General features: G+C 53.0%; 1 protein-coding gene across 1 annotated transcript in view; it reads left to right on the forward strand.

The window, feature by feature from the left end:
* LOC120394799 (butyrophilin subfamily 1 member A1-like) overlaps positions 1 to 11258 on the forward strand; it is a 28020-nt gene extending 16762 nt beyond the window's left edge. Inside the window, 3 exon segments of the mRNA XM_039518948.1 lie at positions 2756 to 2776; positions 2881 to 2907; positions 10699 to 11258. Coding sequence (XP_039374882.1) covers positions 2756 to 2776; positions 2881 to 2907; positions 10699 to 11258 — 608 coding nt within the window.
* Positions 11259 to 18365: the final 7107 nt, after the last annotated feature.

Below are 18365 nucleotides of genomic sequence, written 5' to 3' on the forward strand. Positions count from 1 at the left end.
AATAACCTGCATGCGCAGGTCTGATTATCCTTGTAATGTGCGTTACCTCACAGTGATCAACACTGAATTTCATCAGCCATCAGGTTATCCAAGCTTGGTGCCTCTGAAATAACTCAGACTTCTTTGGTAACCTAAATCATTGTGTGTTAGCTGCGAATTTTGCCACTTTCGGGCTTTTCCTTTGTTCCAAGTCACTGATAAATAGACCGGGGCTCTCAAACTTCATTGCACCGCGACCCCCTTCGGACAACAAAAATTACTACACGACCCCAGAATGGGAGACCGAAGCTTGAGCCTGCCCAAGTCCCGCTCTCTGGGTGGGGAGGCCAGGGCCAAAGCTGAATCCCAAGTGCTTCCATCCCAGACAGGGGGCCTGTAACCTGAATCCCCGTGCCCTCGGGCTTCAGCTTCAGCCCCAGGTGGTGAGACTCAGGCTTCGGGCCCAGGCCTCAGCAAGTCTAAGCCACCCCCAGCGACTCCATTAAAAGAGGGTTGCAACCCACTTTGGGGTCTTTGAGCACCACTGAAATAGACTAAACACCCGTCCTAATACCCAACTTTGAGGCTCCCCACTGCTAACCTTTTTCCATATGAAAAATTGACCATTTATTCCTGCTCTTTGTTTTCTGTCATTTAGCTGGTTTCTGTTCCAGACAATACTTTACCCCTCACCCCATGATGACTTAGGCTATGTCTGCACTACTGAGCTTCTAATGCCACAGCTGTACCAGTGCGGCCGGGTCACTGTAAGATCTCTAGTGGAGTCACTCTGTGCCGACGGGAGAGAGTTCTCCCATCGGCATAATGATTCACATCCAGTGGGCGGTGGTAGCTATGTGGGCAGGAGAGTTTCTCCCACCGACATAGCGCTGTGCACTCTAACGCTTCTGCCGGTGTAAATTATGTCGCTCAGGGGGTGGAATATTCACACTTCTGAGTGACTTAAGTTTTGGAGCCATAAGTGGTAGTGTAGACAGCCTTTGTTTCCTTAACAACTTTTTGTAAGGAACTTTTTAAAAAACTTTTTGAAAGGCCACATCAGTTATGCTATTGGGTTCTCCTTTGTACCATACTGGACTGACAAACTCACTGACATTTAATCGATTAGTGACACACAAACCTAGTCTACTCTAGGAATTTATACTGGTATAGCTACGTTCTTCTGGAGTGTGAATCCACACCCCTGAGAGATGCAGTTTATATTTACCAAGCTAACCCCTGGTGTAGACAGTGCTAGGTCGATGCAAGGTGGATTACGGGGAGGTGGGTTACCTATGACAATGGGAGAATCCCTCCCCTCAGCATAGGTAGTGTCTATGCCAGGGGTCGGCAACCTTTCAGAAGGAGCTGTGCCAAGTCTTAATTTATTCACTCTAATTTAAGGTTTCGTGTGCTATTTTAATGTTTTTAGAAGGTCTCTTTCTAGAAGTCTATAATATGTAACTAAACTATTGTTGTATGTAAGGTAAATAAGGTTTTTAAAAATATTTAAGAAGATTCATTTAAAATTAAATTAAAATGCAGAGCCCCCCAGACTGGAGGCCAGGACCCGGGCAGTGAGAGTGCCACTGAAAATCATCTCAGGGGCCACCTTTGGCGCGTGTGCCATAGGTTGCCTACCCCTGGTCTATGCTGAAGCCCCCCAGCAGCAGTGGTGCAGCTGCACTGCTGTAGAGGTTTAACTGTGGACATACCCACAGTTTACTTTTCCAGCTGTGCTGGTTGGAATTTTTCCCATCATTCTCATACAGCTGATTTAGAATTCTGGTTTAGTTCTTGTTTCAGCCAATTTGCCAGGCACTGAGGTAAGGCTCATTGGACTGTAATTCTCAGAATTACTTCGGCCAAATTTTTAAAGCTGGGTACAACATTCCCAGTCCTCTGAATCTCTGGAAGTGTAGCTGATTTTAATGAGAGATGCATATTATTGTTAGCAGCTCAGCCATATCGTCTGATGTAATTTCAGAACTCTTGGGCGTTTGCCACCTAGCAGGGATCTATGCTGCTCTTGGTGGCTGCTGGCTCTTTAACTTATCAGTTGTTCCAATATCTCCTCTTCACACCTCGATCCCTGATATTCATTTCCTGAACAGAGCAGCTCCAGGGCAGGTCTCTCCCCAACATTCTCTGTGGTGGAAACTGATGCAAAGAAACCAGTCAGTCTCTCAGCATTGTCCTTACCCTCCCAGATTGCTCCCTTTCCTCCCTGCTGATCCAGGGGACCCATCCATTCTCTCACAGGCTTCCTGATACTGATGGACTGAAATAATTCCCTGGTATTTGTTTTATATCTCTGGACGTTCACTCTGTTAATTCCATTTTAGCCTCTAAATTCCCATCATGCAATTCACCCGATGTACTGTATGATCCTTTCTGCAGTCTTCACAGGGTTAATATTTTCCACTTGCTGAGGGATCCCTGCTTGGCTCTAACAACCGCCTGCACCTGGCCCAGTGGGGTTACAATATTTCTCCCCTTGCTAATTCCTTTGCTGCTCAGGAGGTGCCAGGCTCCGGTTGCTGATGTAGCCTCCAGGCTGAATCTAAGGATTTTAACTTCCTTGCTTTAAAGTCTTTTTAACTCACTTCTCTTCTGCAAGATAATGTGATATTAGGGTGACCAGATACTAAGTGTGAAAAATCAGGATAGGGGCAGGTAATAGGCGCCTATATAAGGCAAAGCCCCAAATATCAGGACTGGGGACTTCTGCTCACTTTATGTGATATTGACTCATTTCTCTTTGTTTTATTTTTAGATAAACTCCAGGCTGAGCTCAGTAAGTTCCATTCCCCCCCAGTATCACCCTGTGTGACATTGTCTCCTGCTCAGTGTGTTGGTGTTCAGGGGCATTCTCACCCCTCTGTCTGTGTTTGGTTGCAGGGTGGAGACGCGCCCAGCTCTACGCAGGTACTGTACATACCACTGGTGTTTTATCCATGGTGAGACCCACCTCCCCCCGGGAGCTCTCTGCTCCTTTCCCTGCACAGAGCATTTTCCTATGACATTCAATAGGCTGGAAACAGCAATGTCACTGGGGGGTGGATGGAAAGGGGCAGACAAAACCCAGGTTTATTGCAGAGCAGGGACGTGCCCCCTTTGGAAAAGGGCTGATTGGTGATGAAATGCTGCCCCCTGGTGTCACCTTTGCAGGGCAGTACCTGGGATCTGCAGGATGGACATTCTTATCCGTCCATCATTTACACTGAACTGCTCGACTCTCTCTTCCCAGCAGCAGGGTTTCTATGCTCAGACTGGGCTTTAGCCCACAATTTCCTTCTAGCATAACAGGACCAGACAGAAGCTGTTCAGTGTCCCCCTGGATCTGGGGTGAGGAAGGCACTTTCCCCACTGCAAGGGCAGATAGGTTTTTATAACCAGGTTGTGATGCTCCCCTGACCCAGTTGCAACAAATTGTGCCCCCGCAGCAACTTTTCTGCCTCACAGCCGTGGCTGAGGAGTGTGTGTGTTTGTACCCAGCCTGCAGCCTGACCGTGTGTGTGCTCTGGTGCATGCTGGGAGAGTCTGGGCAGCTCCAGCAGGGATCAGAGAGCCCACGGGCCATGCGCACACATTGCAGCACCACTGGCCCAGGGGTCCATGCACTCAGGGTATCCTACCACACAGAGCTGGGAGGGAGCGGGGTACCCAGGGCAGTTACACAAACACCGCTGGGGGTCCTGTTAGGGTCACCACCTCTGAGGTGCAACAAAACAGGAAATCTGCCTGCTTCATGTACACCCCCTGTTCCCTCACCCGGGCACTGTCTCCCTCTCCGAATCCCGGGAGAGGGCACCAGCCCCCAGAGGCTCCTGCTCCTGGACTGCCCCAAATACCAACCTCACCCAGCAGGACATGGCACCAGATCTACCCCGCTGCCCCCAGCGGTGATCCCCACAGCTGGTACCTGCACAGTGGTGACTGGCCCCTGCTGGCCCTGAGCTCCTGATCTCACTCACTGCTCCAAGCTGCCCCGTCTCTGCAGCTCCCAGACACTCTGCATCCAGAGCTCCCCTTGCATAGGTACCACCACCCCACAGCTCCCCCGCTACAGCCACTGACACACCTGAGACTTGTCATGTCCTGGAAAGACTCACAGATTTCCCAGGAGAGTGGCATGAACAAAGGGACAATCCTGGGAAAACCTGGACAGGTCGGGTTGCCAACTTTCTAATCTCCCAAAACCAAACATCCCTGCCCTGCCCCTGCCCTGAGGCCCTGTCCCTGCCCTTCCTCTTCCCTGAGGCCCACTCCATCCCCCCTCCCTCCATCGCTTGCTCTCCCCGACCCTCAGTCATTTTCACTGGGCTGGGACAGGGGTTTGGAGTGTGGAAGGGGGGGGTTGATCTCCAGCTTGGGGTGCGGGCTCTGGGGTGGGGCCAGGGATGAGGGGTTTGGGGCAAAAGAGGGGGCTCCGGGCTGGGGCAGGGGGTTGGAGATGTGGGAGGGGGTTCAGGGTTCCGGCAGCTCTTACCACGGTGTTGTAGTGACCAGGCAAAGTACTAACAAACTTCAACAGGACTTTAGTTTTAAAGTGGAAACCTCTTTACCAAGCTGCTGCTGCACCCTCGGTAGCTCTCACTCAGCGTCCTCAACTCCTCCCCCCATCTCCTGTTTCCTGCCCTTTCAGACTCCCCACAGCCAGTGCTCCCAGTTCTAATAATTGCAAACATCTAAACACGACATTCCCTCCTCTCTTAAGAATGTGGTTAGAACAAATAAACATTGTTGTTCTAAACACAGGAACAAATATGAAACAAGACACTATACTGTTGGCAGAAATATTACATTGAAAACACTGTAGATACTACATAACGTAGTCTCTAGTCCAGACAGATGGTCGTCTGGGTCTGATAGGCCATCTCTCGAGCCCCGGTTCCAGTGCAATGTCTTGTTGTGTTGGTTCTACGGTGAAGTCATCCAATGCACACTGGGTGTTGGCATAATCTCTTGGTGCATAGGCAGGTGCAAGATAAGCATCCCATACCTGCCCATCAGAAAGTCGATAGGTGTAAGATCCCTTCTTCTCTATGATTTTAAGAGAAGCTGTGAATTTATGGTCCCCTTTGCGTAAAATTCCAGGTTTTCGTATTCTAACAAAGGAACCGCACTCAAACTTTAGTTCCTTAGCACCCCGTCGCTTGTCTGGGAAAACCTGATACTTTGCTTGATTCCGTTCAACTGCTTTTTCTCACATCATCCTTGGTAGGGGCCTCAGGTCGTGCCTTTAACAATCCAGCAATGTTCAGTTTAGTATTCATCTGTTTCCCATGTAGTAACTCTGCGGGTGATCTTTGCGTTGTGGCATGTCGGGTAGCCCGGAATGCTGGCAAGAAATCGATAGTGAAGGGTATCCACAATTGCCCTTCCAGATCAGCCGTTTGCAAACTCTCTTTCAAACGTCTGTTAAACTGTTCGATTTCCCCATTGGCTTGAGGGTAATATAGAGGTGACCTTCTGTGTAAAATGTTCCTTTCTGCTAGAAAAGTTTCAAACTCCAGGGAAGTAAATCGGTGGCCACTTCCAGGAGCTGCACGGACCTAGGGAGGCAGGGGTCCTGCCTTAGCCCCAGGCCCCCGCTGCGCCACTGACCAGACTTTTAATGTCCCAGTCAGTGGTGCCAACCGGAGCCGCCAGGGTCCCTTTTCGACCAGGCGTTCCAATCAAAAACCGGATGCCTGACAACCCTATGGACAGGTGCCAACTCTAGGTCCTGTCCACACGGCCCAATAACACCCTGCTGAGCCAGGTACAGGCAGCCACATGCCAGCCCAGGCCCCTGGCAGGGACCCTGAGCTGCCAGCTGCCATGGTCACTAACAGTGTTAGCTCTGTCACGTGCCACTCACCAGGCTTAGAGCCCCCAGGGCCCAGCCCCAGGAACTGCTGTAACCTGAAACCAGAGCAATGCAGGGCTGGAAGGGACCTCGAGAGGTCACCTAGTCCAGCCCCCGCCCCATGCTGGAGCAGGGCCTAGAGCATCCCTGGCAGGGATTTGTCCAACCTGTTCTTACAAACCTCCAGTGACAGGGATACCACAACCTCCCCTGGAGCCGGGTCCAGAGCTTCACTGCCCTGAGAATTAGAAAGTGTTTCCTCATCTCCAGCCTCAACCTCCCTAGCTGCAGATTGTGCCCATTGCTCCTTGGAAAGGCCCTCGCCCTGCCTGCTGGGGTCACTGGCTTTGCATCGCTGTTATTGCACTGAATGGCTGGCGGCGCTGGGTTGGCTCAGGTGGGCAGTGAGGGCAGCTGGGCAGGGCTGGCTCCAGCCACCAGCGTACCAAGCTGGTGCTTGGGGCAGCGCATGAAAGGGGGCGGCATGTCCGGCAATTCGGCAGCGAGTCCCTCACTCCCTCTTTGTGGGAAGGACCTGCCGCCGAATTGCCGCGGAAGAAGCGGCGGTGGTAGAGTCGCAGTGGAAGTGCCACAGATCAGGATCGCAGCTTTTTTTTTTTTTGGCTGCTTGTGGCAGCAAAAACCCTGGAGCCAGTCCTGCAGCTGGGGCCTTTCACTGATCTCAGCCCACACTGAGAGTCTGGTTCCCAGCGAACAGGAGCTCACATCATAACTCACTTTAAAGGCAACCTCACCGGCCACCTCCGCAGGGAAGCCAAGACCTGAATGGACACCGGGGCGATTCCTCCCCAGGGAGAGGCTCCGGCAGATGTCAGGGCTGAGCCATGTTGACAGGACAGTGTGGGGCTCACATGGCTGCTGTGATGTCCTGGTACCCTCAATACACAGAGCTCCAGCAGCTGGGGTGTAAACCCCACTTGTACCCCCAGCACTGAACTGACTGACTGCCCCAAGGCTCCTCTCCCCCTGGGGCTGAGGGGTGAGTAAGGGGCATTGGAAGAGGGGGGCCAGGGGGCCATGGCCAGTCACTTTTACCAATGGGAGGGCTATTCCCTCCCACTTTTTACCAGCTGTAAGGATGAGTGATGAGGGGGGAGGGGGCCGAGAGGAACGACCAGAGTGTTGGGGGGAAGAGGTGGTGTGAAGGCAGGGGCTCAGGAAGAAGGGGCAGTGTGAGAGCGAGGGTTCAGGGGTGCAGGGACAGGAGCTCAGGGAGAAGGGCTGGCACGAGTGGGTGACCCCTCTACTTTTAGGGAGCTTCCATCACTCCTGGGGAGAGCACCATCCCAGATCCTGATCCACAGGCACATCTTTGTATTTTCCGGGTGCGCAGAGCTTTCAGGGTGGAGACTCTTTCATGCTCACCCAGGAACCTGTGCTGGGAGGCCCCACTGCCCAGGAGGCCGAGGGCTCTCACTCCCCTGCCCTGGGGGTGAAGGGAGGGGCCCTGGGGATGCTGTTCCCCATCCCAGGAAGGGGGTGAAGGGGATGTGGACACAGACAATGTCCCTTCTTGCACTGTGAGGGACAGACCTGGCTCCACCCTGTGCTTCAGAGCCTGAGCTCCGGCCTGAGCCTGAAAGTCTATGCGGCTCTTTTTAATTCCAAAGAGGGAATCCCGTAAGCCTGAATCTAGCCACCCTGTTCCGAGACTCGCTTCTGCAGGCTGTGTAGAAGGACCCAAAGTGTCTCCAGAGTCTGGGTGTGAAAGTTCCCAGCATGTCTGTCCCAGGGTTGGTTAATGGGAGTGAGTGGGGTGGCTGGCACAGTCGTTAGATGGAAACACCTGAGCCCCTGGGGCTCTGAGACGGTCTCTGTGACTGTTATCCGCTCTGGGAGATGCCCAGGTGCAGCTACAGAGGGTCTGTGCCGCTAGCATCATCCATGGGACAAATGGCTCTGGGCAGAGAGTTCAGACTGGAGCCAAGTCTCCATTTTCAGCCCGATTTGTGGGGTGAGATCAGGGGCCCAGGGGGCATTTGTCTGCAAAGGGCAAATTAAACAGCAGCTGTGGAGTGTTTCATCACTGATGTCCTGAGCCTGGCCTTCCTGTAACTGCGTTTCTGGGGATGTTGACAGTCTCTCCTTGCAGGTCACTGGGATTGGGGCTCCTAAGTTGCTCAGAAAGGTTTTCAGTGGAGCTGGGTGAAATGTTTTGGACAAATAGTTTATTTGCTGCAAAATTACATTACGGGTCAAGAGAAACTATTCGTGAATCCGTGTCGGGTTTGCTGACTAGTTTCAGTTCAGAGAAAAAGGTGCTGCCTCTTCCCATGTAGCCTTTAGCCCAGGGGCTGGGCCCTCAGCTGGGAGCCCCAGGTTCAATCCCCCTATGTGATGCCATGAGAGCTCGAACCGCTGGGCTCCAGGTGTCTGATGACGTCCCCCTGTGTCTAAACACTGCCATGGGCACTGGGCCAGAGCATGGGAGTGAGAATGACTCTGCAGCCCAGTGGGTCAGGCCCCTACCTTGGAGGGATGGATTATTGATCCATAACCCCAGTGAGGGGAGGGGTTACGGCCCCTGGCACAGCAGTGTCTCAGCCATGTCTGCCGGGGTTTCCTTGCACTGATGTAGCTGCACCGGTGCAAAACCCTAGTGCAGACACACTGTGCAGGTGTGAACTGGGACTGGTCCCGGTGCAGTTTCTCCCAGATGGAGGGAGCAGTAAGTGGGGAAATGCCCCCTCCCCTCCTCACTGCTCTGGCCTCATTAGCAACAGCCCATTTATACCCCCCCCCCCCGAATCTTCCACTGTAATGCCCCCCAAGTGAGCCCAATCCAGACAACTGCCCCCGTGGGGGTGGGGCTCGGCCTGGCAAGGGGAAGGGGCTGTGAGGTTTTCCTGGCTGGAAGGTGGGGCCCATAGGGCCTGCCAGCATGGAGAGTCCCAGCTGCTCCCCCTGGGGCAGGGCTGCACCCCCAGTGTGTGTGGGGACAGCACCGACCTGCTCTGAGCGAGAAACCAACCACACATGGCCCGACAGCAACAGAGATTCCCTGGGGCCTGCCTCTCCCTCCCCCCTCTCTGGCTCCCACCCCTCCCTTACCCTTCCCCCACCCCTGTGAGGGACTCTGGACCCTGCGTCTATTCTGACCCCTCACCAACATCCCTCCCTCTCTTCTCACTCCCTTTCTGCTCCCCTGGGCCCCTGCCCCTCTCCTCCCACTTTGCCTCCCTGGCACATGCCCCTGCCCTCCACCCATCTCTGCCCCGCTGGGACAGCCCATCCCTTCTCCCCCTGCCCTCCTGGCATCTGCCCCTCTCCCCCCAACATCCTCTGCACCCTGGAGCCCTCCCATCACTTCACACCCCCGCTATGTCCTGGCATCCACCTCTCCCCTTTCCCTCCTCTGCTGCCATGTCTCCCAGCCCTCCCCTCACCCCCATCTGCTTCCCTGGTGCCTACAACTGCCATCGCACCCCCCACCCTCCTCTGCTGTCCTGACACCTGCCCCTCTTCTCACCGTCTCTGACCCTGGCACCCACCCCTACCCTCGTCCCCCTGTGCCCACCCCTCTTCTAACCCCACTCTGCCCCCCTGGCACCTGCCTCTCCCCAATCCTTTCTCCTCACTCCTCCCTCTAACCACCTGCCCTGCCTCTCACCCCTATCTGCCCCCTGGTGCTTCTCCCTCCCCTCCTCTGCCCTCCCTGTGCCTGACCTTCTGCTCAACCCCCTAAATTCCCTGGCACCTGCCATTTCCCTTCACCCCGCACCCTTCTGCTGCCTGCCCCTTCCCTCCTCCTGCCCCCCAACACCTGACCCTCCCCTTGTCCCCTTCCTTCCTGGTGCCCATCCCCTCTCCACCCTCTGCCCCACTGACCCTGCTCTCCTTTCGCCCCTCTCCCACCATCACCCATGCCACCTTCTCCTTATTTCTCACCCCGCCCCTCCTCTCCCCATCTGGCTCTGTGACACCTGCATCCCTCACCACCCCTCCAGTCCCCTGGTGCCAGCTCCTCCTCTGCCCCAAGTCCCAGCTCTACCCTGGCCCCATCTGCTTCCCTGGTGCCTGCTGTTTCCTTTGCCTCCTCTGCCTGCCTGGTGCAAGTCCCTTCCCTCGCCCCCCTTTGGGACCCCTGGTCTCAGCCCTTCCCCTCCCCTCACCCTCTCCTAGTCCCTGCCCCCCTGGTGCCCACATCTCCCTTCACACGCCTCTGCCCCCATAGGGCCTGCCCTTCTCCACACCCCTCTCTGCCCCCTTTCTGCTCACCTGCTCCCTCACCCCCCATTCTGCCCCTTTGGCACCAATGCCTGTTCATTTCCTCCCCCCCATGGTTCCACCTCCCCACTCCTCATCATCTCACCCCCTGGCAGCTCACCAGCCCCTTGATTTCCCTTGCCCCACTGGAGCTTCCCCATTCCCTCACACCCCTCTGCCCCCTGCTGCCTGCCCCTTCCTGTGCTTCCCTGTGCCCCCTGGGGTCCTTCCTTCTTCTGCTCTGGTGCCCACCCCTCCTCACCCCTGAGGCCCCTGGAACCCACCCTTCCCTTCACACCCCTATCATCCTGGTGCCCCTCCTTCCCATATCACCCCATAGCCCTTGTGCCTGCCCCACCCCTATGTCCCTCCCTCCCCCTCCTGTCACCTCCCCTCCCCTTTCCTCTCCCAGCATCAGCCTGTCACCTCCCCTCCCCACCTCCCCTGACACCTTCTCATCCCTCCCCCGCTCCTCCTGCCCTTTCCCCTCATTGTCTCCTCACAGGCAGAGGGGCCCTGACTCCCCTCAGGCAACAACCCCTCCCCCCACAGTGATTAACGGGGCTGCAGGTTAATTTCCCTTTGATCCCAGTGACCAGCCCCTGCCCCCGGCCCTGACTCTGTGACTCTCTCCCCAGTGGACGTGACTCTGGATCCAGACACGGCAAATCCCAGACTCGTCCTGTCTGAGGATCGGAAACGTGTGAGACTCGGAGACAAATGCCAGGATCTGCCCAACAACCCTGAGAGATTTGATCCTTGTCCCTGTGTCCTGGGCACTGAGGGGTTCGCGGGCGGGAAGCATTACTGGGAGGTGGAGGTGGGAGACAAGACGAGATGGGATCTGGGGGTTTGTAGGGAATCTGTGAGCAGGAAGGGGCCAGTCACACTCACACCTGAGGATGGATACTGGGCCATGGTGCTGTGGGATGGGAGATACAAGGCCGGCACCTCCCCCCCGACTGCCATTCCCGTGAGGGTCAGGCCCAGCCAGGTGGGGATTTTCCTGGACTACGAGGCGGGCAAGGTCTCATTTTACAATGTGACTGACAGGTGCCATCTCTACACTTTCACTGGCACCTTCTCCGGGAAGCTCCGCCCTTATTTCAATCCTGGTACCAACATTTGGGGTACAAACGCGGCTCCCCTGATAATCTGCCCAGTCCCAGCTCAGGCCAGAGGGAATCTCTGTCCCTGACAGTGACCCCACGGCACAGACTGGCCCCTCCCAGCCCTGCTGCTCTTCCCGCTCCCAGTGGTAGGGGCCAGTTACTGCAGCAACTGGACTTTCTGTGTTGACCGGATGCTGCCAGTTTCCCTTTTCAACTGGAGGTTCCAGTCGAAAACCGGACACCTGGGAACCCCCAGCCTCCACCTTCCCCATCCCCTGCCCCAGGGGTAGCAGGTGGTGGGGGATGGGATCATTCACTCCTGTCAGAATTTTCTACAGTGAGATCTCAATGTAAAATATGAAAGAAAAAAGATTATTTAGAAAATATTGTAACAAGGTGTAAATACAAGAATATTTTAATGTACATTTAAACAGTACTTCAAAAATAAGCATGTAAACATTTTTAGAAATGGAATTATTTACATTACATTTATTTTTTGATTCTTCCCTCTAATCTATATTGAAGTTTAACTTCTCTAAATAACGTCATTTGTATTTCAACTGGAGAATACAAGAAATGCAAAATATTTATCTTAAAATAAAGTATTAAATTCTCAGACTGGGTTGTTCAGTTACAACGTACATGTGTTATAAACATCACAACTCCACACATGTGCAGCTGCTCTCTCTGTTTCCCCCTCACCCCCTTTATTGTCTTGACTGGTTCTCCCTGGAAGGCAGGGCACATACACCCACCTCCTGCAGTACATCTTTGAAAATTAATAGGTTAAAAATGATAGAATTAAGCAATATATTTAACTTAACTCACACATGATTATATAATAGTCTTTGAACTTCTGTCAGCATTAATTCATGTGACTTAACTTTCTAGCTACATATAATTGTTAATCAAGATGTGACCCTTCCTTTCTTTTTCCTCACATCAATTAACAAAACACAAATGCTCTCTTCCTATAGATAGAAATCTCTTCTACAATCCCCCATCAGTTCCTGCAACCCCTGGCTGGCAGACCTCTCTGTGAATTAAGCAGCAGGCAGTCTGCCAGGGCACCTCCACCAAGCGTCTTTATGATTTTTTATGGTGCATCACAACATAGCAGCAGTTACGAGGAGCCCCCTTCCAGCTCCCTGGTTCAGCCTTTTATACTGCAGCTTTCTTCTCAGCGCTGAGCTAGTGACCACATCAGGCTCCGTACAGGTGCAAATGATCCCCTCCGCCCTTCCAAACCCAAACTACTCAGTCCCTTCTACTCTAACTACACCCAGTGGCCAGGGCCGTCCTTACCCATATGCAAACTATTCAGCTGCGTAGGGCACCAAATTGCCCCAAATTTCCTGGTGCCCGACTGTCACGGACCTACAGATCGTGCCCACTCATGGCCCTGTGCGGTCCGTGTGTGTGTGGGGGGGTGCCCCTTCCAATGAGACAGCCCTTTTCCCGGGGGTCCACTCTCAGGGTTGGCCCCTCCACGTCCTGGAGCTGCACCTCTCTGAGCCTTAGCATGTCTGTCTCTGCTGGGGGCCCCCTTGGGGAGTCCACTTGCTCTGGACCCCCCAGGGCCTCCACCCCCCAAAGGCTATGCTGCAACCCTGTTCTCTAGACCAGAGTGACTCTCAGCCAACATAAAACAGGAGGGTTTATTGAGCATTGAACACAGCACAGGAAACTCTCTGATCCTCAGGCCTGGCCTCCCTCAGCACAGCACAGCACATCCCAGTCTCCCCTGCATCCAGGTGGACTCTGCTTGCTCCCCCTCTCCAGCCTGGAGCCCCTCTGCTTCCCAGCTGGGCATCTGATATCACCAGCCCCAGGCCCTGCCTCTGTCCATTGTCTTCTTTCCAGGTAAACAGGGTCATCTGGCCTCCTCTCCTCTCCGCCCTCCTCTGGCTGGAACCGGCTGGTTAGCTCATGGAGTCCTCTCTTCACAGCCCATTGTCCTACCACTGGCCAGAACCGGCTGCGTCGTCAGGTCACCAGTCTCTGGGGTGTCCCTCCTGCAGGCCATTGGCTGGGGTCCCAAGTTCCCTCTCCGGTGGTCCTCTGCAATGACAAACTTCCTCTCCCCTCACCTCGTTAAACCAGTAACACCCAGGGGCACTGAGTCCCACTCCCTCTGCATGCAAACCATTGGAAAACCATGAAAATATACGAAAATCCCCCATTTTGTCACACCTACGCAGCTGCGTGCTGCTCCAGAAGCCAGCCTGATCTCCTAGCCAGCTGAGCCAACCAGGAAAGCTGCCCCTACCCCCACTCTGTCCCCACCGCACCTCTTCCACAAAGCCCCTGACCCCACCCTGCCTCTTCCCACCCCTGCTCCACCCCAGCCCCACCTTCACTCCACCCCATCCCCCGAGCTACATCCAGGGCACTGCAGCAGCGGTCAGGCCTGTTGTGACAATGTGGTTCTGGCGGGACCCAACTGAGAGTGCCAGTTCAGGACCAATTGCTTAAATAGGGCAGTTACAGCCCTAGGCTGGGGTTTTTCCACCTCTAAGGCAAACCAAACCAGCCAGACAAAAAGGACTTTGGTTTCACCCCACTGGCTAACCACAAGTCACACACGCAATTTCCTTAGACACTCCAGTCTCCCAGTATCACCACCAGTGCGACTCGTTATGGGGATGAATGGTTATGAAAACCAACACCCCAGTAAAAGAAAACTGGTTCTCTCGATTCCAAAGAATCAAGCCCCAGGCCCAGGTCAATATACACATCAGATCTTACCCACAAATCACACTGTTGCCAATCCTTTAGAATCTAAAATCTAAAGGTTTATTCATAAAGGGAAAAAGGTAGAGATGAGAGCTAGAATTGGTTAAATGGAATCAATTACATCCAGTAATGGCAAAGTTCTTAGTTCAGGCTTGTAGCAGTGATGGAGTAAACTGCAGGTTCAAGTCAAGTCTCTGGAGAACATCCCCCACTGAGGGATCAGTCCTTTGTGCAGAGCTTCAGTTTGTAGCAAAGTTCCTCCAGAGGTAAGAAGCAGGATTGAAGATCAGATGGAGATGAGGCATCAGCCTTTTATAGGCTTTACAGCAAAATGAAGTCTGGAGTCACTTGGGCAAGTCCCCGCATACTTTGCTGAGTTACAAGGGGTATCTGCCTTCTCTCCATGGGTCAATTGTGTAGCTGATGGTCCTTAATAGGCCATTAAGCAGGCTAGGCAGAGCTACCACCACCAGAAACACAGCACAGATTTGAAATACAGATAGTACAGAGCTAATACTTATAACTTCAACTACAAAATGATACATACATATAGACACCATAATCATAACCAGCAACCCATAACCTGGTCTTAGACACCTTACATGCCCCCCTTTACATAAGATTTGGTGCCACTACAGGACCTTGGTTGCAAACCGTGTTCTATATGGTCCCAGATTATATCAATAACATCACACCTGTCCTGCACTCAGCAAGCGGCAGGAAGTGGAGTGACCCAGCCCCAGCCTGCTCCGCTCCGCCAGCTCCCAGCTGCACCGCCAGTGAGTGCTTGGGGGTGGTTCTCCCCAGCCCCCCAAGTCTGGGAGTCAGGGGAGCAGAGAGGAGGGGTTGGGGGCCAGGTCAATCCACTTCCTGTCACCCCATGAGTGCAGGGTTGGGCCTGTCCTGCAATCACCAGGCAGTGGGAAGTGGAGCGACCCAGCCCCAATCTTCTCCACTCCACTGGCTCATGCCGGGGGGGTGGTTTCCTCTCTGCCCCCCAAGCTTGCTTCTGCCCCACAGACATTGGGCACGCCCCCCGCAGAGGCCTGGGGACACCTCTTGTATGGAGGCCTTGGGTCCCCCTCCTATGGGGGGGGCAGCTGCTTAGGGCATCACAACGTCTAGGGACGGCCCTGCAGGTAGCCTGGGTGTTCTCAGTGACCAGGGTGCCAGCTTCCAAAGGGCTCAGTCTGTAGCTACTAAAAGCCCGTGTCACACGGCCATGAGTGTGTAATTGACCATAGAGTGGAAATAACACCAGATGTAAACTGTTACCTCATTGTTCAATTCAGAACCTAGATCTGCCGGTATCTGCTCTGCACAGCCATGTTGGTATATAATGTTACATGTCTTCTTCTCCCCCTCATGTGCTGTCATAGTTCTAAATGGAAATTCTACCTCTTTTGAAAAATCATCTGTAGCTGTCAGTACAAACTGGTATCGTGTCTGTGGTACTGGATAGAGTCCAATTAAATCTCTCCCCGCAATTCCCAGGGATTAACAACCTGTGTGCAAGAACACAGGCTGGAGTTCTCATTTGGATCTTTCCTATGACATTTTAATTATAATCCCATACATAGTAAGCAAAGTAAATGTTATAATGTGGTTTCTATAATAGTTGATGTTTCCACACAGTCAGAATCTAACTTTTGGTATTTTTCAGACATAAATAAATACAGCCCAAACTTCTGCAACTGAAAACTTGCATAAATACAATAGAAGTCATTGCTGCACTATGTCATCCATTAGTTCACAGGGGCACTTGTTAGAGCTGATTAGAGGCTTTATTGTGCAGCAATAATAAATACAGATAATGATAAACAATCACCTTGGCCAATGTTTAAGAACACTTCAGATGTATTTAACATGGGGAAAGATGCAAAGTTTTTTATTTAACCTGGAGCCATCAGCTCAGGTCCACTTCATGGCAGGGCTTGTAAAGTTAAGTCCAATCCAAGCAGGACATTTGCCTGGTATGAGATCCTGTATGAACTCCTGCAAAGCATGTGACAGAGACAGCAGGGTGACCAGAACCTGCTGTAACTCCCTGGGTTCTCTGCTGTCTTTCCAATGAAACCAGAGAACGTTACCCAGAGCACTCAAAGGTCTCCTTGGAGATCTAAGAGAGACTCAGACCAAGGAGTGGAAACACAAACTGCCTGATGGAACCAGCACAGGATAATTGAAAGGGCCTCAAATGCCACAGCTCTGGACAGTTTCTTGTCCCTGAAGAAGTCAACCCTATTTTAATCTACAGTCTGTGCACTAAGAATTTCTGACTTCCCCAGCAAGGCAGAAACAGAACCCAGGTCTCCTGATTCTTAGTCCAGTGCCATAATCATGAGACCATTCTGACTCCCCTGGAACATGGTTTCTTTACACCCTCCGTGCTGGACCAAGGGACAGTCCCTCCGGACGTGTCCCATCTCCCAGCAGAGGTAGTACAAAGCCTCCCCCATGGAATAATGCACCCGGTAGTGGGCTCCATTGTAGGAGACGAGGCAGAACCCCTCGAGTGCCTCTCCATCACATGCTGTTGGCGGCAGTTGAAGTTGCACCTGCCAGCAGAACAAGAGGACGTGACGGAGGGTGGGGTCTTTGCAGCCCAATGGAAGAGGGCTGATAACAGAGATTGGTCGCCCCAGGGTAGAAAGGGCAGGCAGCAGGGAAGCATTGGGCAGGAAGGGAGGGACAGAGGTCAGGACTAACTGGACACCCAGGTCTTTCAACGGCTCCAGGGGGCCGAACACGCCCCCACCGCCAGGCCCTTCTCCACCGCCTCCTGAGCGGATGCAGTGGTCAGAGGAGATGATGTAGTGGCAGGTGGGGGGATTGCCGCCACCTGGGCGTATGCCTGGGGATTGGGGGAAGGGCATCTGCAGAGCTGGTAGAAGGAGCAGCGGGGAGGGACGGCGCGGCCCTAGAACGTGTGTATAACACAGGCCCTAGAACGTCACCGAGTGCTTCCTCCAGAAAACCTATGACGTGCCTGAGCCAGAGCACGTCTTCTGGAAAGACATCTCCATGCATTAGAGCCAGGCGGTAAGAAAAAATCTTTCTTCTGCAGTGACGTGAAGTTAAAGAACATGGAGAAGAAGAAAACCTCTACTCGGGTTGTTACTGGAGCTGAAGCAGAGAGGCCAGGACAAACATGGCTAGGGCCCAGGACTGACTATCAGCAGATCTGCCATTTTCTATTCTTGGCTTTTTGACCATGAGCTAATCTCTTTGCTTCTGTGTGCCTCAGTTTCCACAACTATAACATGAAGCTAATCAAGGTTCTGTTTTTTCTCTCTCCTATTTTGCAAAGCGGGAATCATCATTCATTCATTCATGCCCGTCACCCCAACCGGGGTATGGGCCGCCAACAACAGATCTCCATAGTCTTCTATCCTGGGCCATTCGCTCTAGCTGGTTCCAGGTATAGCCCATTTTTTTGCTATCAACATGAAGGTCGCGTCGCCAGGTATTTCTTGGGCGGCCTCTTTTCCGCTTGCCTTGGGGGTTCCACTGCAGTGCCTGTCTGGTGATGTTGGTTGGCTGCTTGCGTAGTGTATGTCCTATCCAGCCCCACCTTCTCCTTCTAATTTCTTCCTCTGCTGGGAGTTGATGGGTCCTCTCCAAGAGGTGGATGTTACTGATGGTGTCTGGCCAGCGGATCTGGAGCAGACGTGGCGTCCGACCATCACTTAGTGGTGGCCAGATTGAAGCTGAAGCTGAAGAAGAACTGGATAGATGCATCAGACAGAAGAGCGAAGTACAACGTCAACCTTCTGAAGGACCATAAGACCAAGGAAGATTTTGGATTGACGCTGAAGAATAAGTTTTCAGTACTACAGGATCGGTCTGAGGAAGAGGAAGACAGTGTACTCAACAGATGGCAGAAAGTGAGAGACACACTTAGGTCAGCATGCCAGGAAGTGCTTGGAATTAAGAAACACCAGCAGAAAGAGTGGATCACAGCAGAGTACTTGACAAAGATAGAAGACAGAAAGAAGAAGAAGACAGCAGTCAACAACAGCAGGACTAGAGCAGCAAAGGCCAAAGCTCAAAAAGAGTATGCTGAAGCCCACAGAGCAGTGAAGAGGAATATTAGGAAGGACAAGAGAGATTATGTGGATGGACTGGCAGCAGAAGCAGAGCAGGCAGCATACAGCGGTAACATGAAACAGCTGTACGATACTACTAAGCGACTGTCTGGAAAATTCAGCAAGCCAGAACGTCCCGTTAAAGACAAGCAGGGAAAGTCTATAACAGGAATAGAACTACAGATGAACAGATGGGCGGAGCACTTTGAGGAACTCCTGAACAGACCAGCACCACCAAATCTACCAGACATCGACCCAGCCAACGAGGACCTCCCAATCAATTGCGATAAACCAACCAGAGACGAGATCAGAAAAGCCATCACCATGATGAAGAACAGGAAGGCGGCTGGACCTGACGATATCCCAGCA

The sequence above is a fragment of the Mauremys reevesii genome, unplaced genomic scaffold, assembly GCF_016161935.1.
Source record: "Mauremys reevesii isolate NIE-2019 unplaced genomic scaffold, ASM1616193v1 Contig79, whole genome shotgun sequence".
NCBI lineage: Eukaryota > Metazoa > Chordata > Testudines > Geoemydidae > Mauremys > Mauremys reevesii.